Source organism: Crocuta crocuta, unplaced genomic scaffold (genome assembly GCF_008692635.1).
Source record: "Crocuta crocuta isolate KB4526 unplaced genomic scaffold, BGI_CrCroc_1.0 scaffold67, whole genome shotgun sequence".
Classification (NCBI taxonomy): Eukaryota; Metazoa; Chordata; class Mammalia; order Carnivora; family Hyaenidae; genus Crocuta; species Crocuta crocuta.
In genome coordinates this window covers 1268357-1274126 of record NW_027531896.1, presented here as the reverse complement: position 1 = coordinate 1274126, position 5770 = coordinate 1268357, and the positions used below count along the sequence as shown (strand labels likewise).

The window sequence follows — 5770 nt, the reverse complement described above, 5'->3', positions numbered from 1 at the left end:
AAAAATAAAAAAATAAAAAAATAAAATAAAATAAATCATTTAACTGTACACTTAAAACATGTTAATTCTTTGGTATGTTAATTATTTCAATAAAGCTACTTGAGAAGAAAGAAAAAGAAAGAACGAAAAGAAAGAAAAGAAAAAAGAGAAAAAAGAGAAGAGAAGAGAAGAAAAGAGAAAAGAAAAGAAAAGAAAAGAAAAGAAAAGAAAAGAAAAGAAAAGAAAAGAAAAGAGAGCAGCCCAAATTTACTTACACAGAATCAATGGGAAATCTACACACTTACCGTAACTGGAACTCGGACTCCACTAAAAAGCACAAGAACTTCTGCCCACATAGGTCAGACGTAATAAACACTTTTGAGGCCTGTGAATTTTTCTCTCTGCAGTAGATACATTAATAAAGTAACTGTCAACATTGGCTCCAAAATCTACCATGGTAACTATTAATGAAAATATTCTGCAAGAAATCTTAAAACCACTTGGGCTGAGCAGTTACAGTGAAGGCCCAAAAAAATACTTCTAAGATTGGAACTTTATGATCTCTAGGATTCTTTTCAGCTCTTTGATTCTGAGTCCATTCCACAACTTTTTGTGGAATTATAATAAATTTAATTAATGTCAGTGACCTTTTTAATTCCATATTATAAAAGTTACTTACTGCAAAGCAATATAAACTTGAATCTCTAGCCCTTATAGGCCATCAGGGGTCAGACTTATACCATGACCTCTCCTACCTATTCTCTCTCTCAGATTAGGCTCTACTTCATCCCTCTTTTTAAAACCATACCTCTAAGTCTCAATGATTTCTTTCTGGAGTGGTACTGAAGACCATTATTCTGCAAAATAAGGATCTGCAATATTTACCAATTTACCAATAGATATTTAAAGACAAATGATTTCTTAATGTAAGAAATTTTTATTTATAAAGAACAAAAACAGAGAAGCTATTTCAACACTGTATTCACAGCTTTACCTTTCTCCAGCTATACACATTTCCTAACCCTTATCTAAAAAAATGCATTTGTCTTCTGTTTCACTGAGAAAATGTGGCCGTAAGGCTTGAGTCCAACCTCCTGCCCTGATGTATCTGATAACCATCACTGTCTTACATCTTCCCCCCAAAGACTAATCTCTCCTCCACTTGTGCTCCTTTCGGGTTCCTTGTTCCATTCGTCATTTCCATTCATCATTTCCTCTCTCCTGTATTTTTTCAATGCTTTCCATACTTTAGGTATAGTCCTTACAGCCTACTTTCTCACATTAAGATAAAAATCTTGAAATACGAAGATGGGCTGAATATTAAACCATATAAAGGACTTACTATTGGGTAATTGGCTGGGTATAAAAATGGCACTGGGGTTAGGTAAAATGTCCTTACATTTCAGGGATATGCACAGAGATATTTAGTCACGAAGACTAATATTCTCTAATGTAACTCAGCAACAACAAAACTCTCCCTTGACCCTGAGACTCCCTCTAGTTTTGTTTCCTCATCCCCATTCAAAGGCAATCCTTAAAATAATCTGTACGTCAACGTTCACTTCATCGGTCCACATCTACTTCTTCCACTGCATTCCACTCCACAGCCCCTCTCCAAGAGCTCTGGCCAAGGTCACCAGTGAACTCTCTGCCATCCAGGTACCTCCCTCTCTGAGCTCATCTCTTAGTGCCACACTTCCCCAGCACGTGGCAATACTAGCAGCTTTCTTCCTGAAAGGTTCTTTTTCTCATGTCCCATGACACTTCTGCTGCTTCTCCCACTTGAGCTCTCTCGCTTTGTCTCTCTGTAGCAGCTTTGTCTCTTTTCTCTTTTCACTTTCAAAAGCTTAAGTTTCCAAGACTTCAGTCCCTAGCCCTCTTCTGACTCTATACCACCTGATTGACTATTTATTTGGAGGTATGAGACCCCTTATGAGCATATGCTGAATGTTTAAACCTTCTCCTTAGGAAAAGGCCTATACACCACATGTGCCATGATTACTGCATGATGCCAGCTTCCCAGAACCACTGCAACTGCAAGCTCATCCACAGGCCCTCCAGGAACCCAATGTCCACATCCTCCTTAACTGCCAATCCACCTCCCTTGCCTCAGTCACCACTTATAGGCCACCAACTCCCACATTTATTGCTCTGCTCTTGCCCCTGAGTTTATGACGCACATATGAAGCACCTTCTTAACAGCCCTCATCAAACAGAACATCTGTAAAGGGTAATCTCTCCCGCCCACCCTCAAGCCACCCCTTTCTCAGCACTTGCCCTTCCTTCCTGCACAAGCAAAGCGAAAGTATTTATACATATCACATATTCACACTTCTGATTCCCCTGCCTATGTGTCCTTCTTCCCTTCCCACCCAGCAAACACCTGTTCATCCTCCCAAAGCCCTACTAGCACCGCCTTTGTGTCATCATCCTTTAGCTGTCTCGTTTTAAACAGGGACTGTGACCAAGTTGCTGTTAACCCACAGCCACTAGCACACACACTGGAGTGGGCTGAATTAATGAATGATTAAAGAGAACATAAAAGGAGAAAGACCACACAGAACAGAGGTCTGAGTTGTGTTTCATAAAAACAAAAGCTGACACTCAACCAACATAAAGATAAAACTTTAGAAAAGTGCTATAAAATCCCAAGTTTCTTAATCTACAGAAACATCATTAACCTCTCTAAAACATCAAACACCTCAAATCTGAGAGATTGCTGCTGCTGCTGCTGCTGCTACTACTACTACTACTACTACTACTAAGAAACAGGAAATGGTAAAAGAATATTTTTATAATCACTTTAGTATCATTAATATCCTACTACTACTACTACTACTACTACTACTAAGAAACAGGAAATGGTAAAAGAATATTTTTATAATCACTTTAGTATCATTAATATCCTCTATCGAAACTGACACAGCCTTAGTATTTACCTCTGTATTTTTACAGATTATTAATAACCAATTACATCAAAAAATTAAAAGGAAACTTCAGGCAAAATACCAAGTATTTTCTAAGACTTTCATCAACATTTTTCTTTGAATATAAAAACATATACTCCAAACCTTATATTAGTAATTGTTTCTGTCCATAAATGGTCAATACAAAGTTCAGGAACAATTGGCTCTGTTTCTGGTGCAAGGAAGGAGCCGTTAGAATTACTATTCGGAGAATGAGAAATACTGTGTCTCTTTGGAGACTGATTATGGCTTGAAAGGTTGAACCTCTGCACTCCTGAAAAAGAGTGCACTCCTAAGGCGGGAGAATGAGCACGACTGTGGAATAAAGAGAGAGAGGGTGTCACAGTTAACAAGGCAGGCAGACAGAACACGCTTTCCATTCTTACTTTCCAAAACTATGTACCGAGTCCATTCATGGCTTAATCCCAATCAGAAAAACAGTTTTTAAAGGAATAACTACTTAAATGGTTCACATTAACATGTTTCACTATATTCTAAAGATTTAAAATTCTTGTTAGAATTCATCCTTTTAAAAACTGAAGATGGAGTTCATTTTCTGCCTCAGAAAATGAATTGTTTATATTACTCAAAAAAGGTCCAAACTACATTCCCATATATTCAGACATATTCATACCAACAAAACTTTGTCCCTATATTACCAGATAGATATTAACAACAAAAAAGGTAATGCAAATTAAGACCAAAAAAAAAACCCCAAATAATTTTACAATTAATATTCATCAAATTGCTGCCACTCAGTGGTAGAAATGAGGCAACCAATCTTATGACAAGCATAGGCAGCTTCTAAATAGGACTTATTGTACAAAACTGCCAGCAGACCTAGATGTCTAAGCAAAAGTAACACAACTGGGATAATAGCTATTTTCCCTAAAAAATACCCAAGAGTTGTCAACAGAAATTTTAAATCCTTCAAAACATTAAGAGAAAGTTTGAGAAGAAGGTATCTCTTTCTTGGGATATCTTGTTTAAAACAAGGAAACACTTCCACACTTAATTCCCACCTTAGAGCTGCCATGTTGGAAATAGAAGGTGAACGAGAGTGTAGACTGGGTGAGGAGGTCGAGCGACTCTGACTGTGAATGGAGGAGTAATTCTGGAAAGGTGAAGCCACGGGGGAATCTCCTTTGGAGAGGCTTCTGAGGTGTGCTGTGAGGGAGCTACTAGTGGCCACATTCTGTGGGGTTCCCCCCTGTTCAGAGAACTTTAAGACAACATTCTCTTCCTTAAGTCAAAATGATGAGAAGGAGGGGGGAAAAAAAGGCAATAATTAGATTAAAAGGGTAATTTCCTGGTGAGAATTCAGGGTAGAAGTTAGTTATTAAAGACACAATATTTTTCTTCCTAAGAAACTCAATCCACTTCACAAATGATTCTTCCAAATATATGTGCAAGTTCTCAGTGTTAACTATCCTTTCCTATTAACAAGTGACTTGCCTCTATCCTTACCTCTGTTTTGACTCTCCGGAGAGCCCACACAGAATGCAAACTTTGAACAGTGTCATAGGTCATTATAATGGAGGGGTCAGTGTTGAGAAAAACAATTTTCATTGAATGATCTACAACATATTGCACTCTTGATGAACCAAAAAGACCTTAAAGATAAAATAGAAACAACCAATGAACTTCACAAGACACTTCTTTGTGAAGAGACTTCATGCAATTCCTAAAGAGAAACCAAGCCAATTAAGACAGAAAATCCATGAATATATTACATAATTACCCTGAATTTTTAATAAATTACTTTGGGCATCAACTTCCTCAAAATACATTAAAGATAAGAGTGTTACCAGTATCAATGCCACATACATGCAATCCAATGATGAAGATTTGTGCTGACTCACCACTAATTCAGCCACAGGAAGGTCTGTGACTACCCGACAGCTAACTGACTTGTAAATTGCAATCAACTATTCTGCCAAGTTTCAGTTCTTTACTTCAGTTCTTCTGTATGAAGTCTGTCCTCTATAATAACTATTCTAACAGAGCCGAACAGTACACTACTATTTACTGAGTGCATATGCAAAACAAGGTTTTCCCTAGGGAGTTTAGCTTTTACTTCTACAGTACCCCAAATTGATTTCTACAACCTTCTTTGCCTGCTTCCTAAATGTTTCCCTCTCAGTTAAAATATTGTTTAAATTTTAAATAATTATTTTATAAAAATAAGAGGCATTTTATAAAGAAATGAATAAAATCACTTATAATTTCAACATCTCAGAATATCTACTATTAACATATTAGGGAGTATTCCTCCTAGTGTTTTTCCCTATATACGTTATATATAACAACTTTTTATGCTTTTACAAAATTAGAATCATACTGTACTCAGTTTTATATTCTATTTAACATTATGAGTAAGCAATTCCTGAAATCATTAAATATTATTCAAAACTATGATCAATAATGGCTTCACACCATTCAGTCACAGGCTCTAACATATTTACTTAGGCTGTCTGTAATTGTTACCAATATAGTACAGAATTACCAACACACTTCTGTAAAAAAAAACAGAATAAATAGCTTAGGCTTTGTGGACCCATGCTGATTGCTGCATAATGTTTTCTTCTACAACCCTTTAAAAATATAAAAACCATGGGGCGCCTGGGTGGCTTAGTCAGTTAAGCGTCCGACTTTCACTTAGGTCGTGATCTCACGGTTCGTGGGTTCGAGCCCCACGTCGGGCTCTGTGCGGACTGCCAGCTCAGAGCCTGGAGCCTGTTTCAGAGTCTGTGACTCCCTCTCTCTCTGACCCTCCCCTGCTCACGCTGTCTCTCTCTCTCTCTCCTAGAAATAAATAAAACATT

General features: G+C 37.3%; 1 protein-coding gene across 2 annotated transcripts in view; it reads right to left on the bottom strand.

Moving 5' to 3' along the window:
- The window catches only part of ANAPC1 (anaphase promoting complex subunit 1), a 98418-nt gene that overhangs the window by 78321 nt on the left and 14327 nt on the right, over positions 1-5770 (bottom strand). Inside the window, exons 1-4 of one of the 2 annotated variants that reach the window (XM_077773457.1) lie at positions 4413-4544; positions 3968-4188; positions 3051-3260; positions 285-380 (exon numbers count right to left, since the gene is read on the bottom strand). In XM_077773457.1, the coding sequence (XP_077629583.1) occupies positions 285-380; positions 3051-3260; positions 3968-4188; positions 4413-4514 (629 nt within the window). In that variant the 5' untranslated portion in view covers positions 4515-4544. Of the gene's footprint in view, positions 1-284; positions 381-3050; positions 3261-3967; positions 4189-4412; positions 4545-5770 lie in introns of those variants that run through there. The other variant, XM_077773458.1, reaches the window with a different exon arrangement.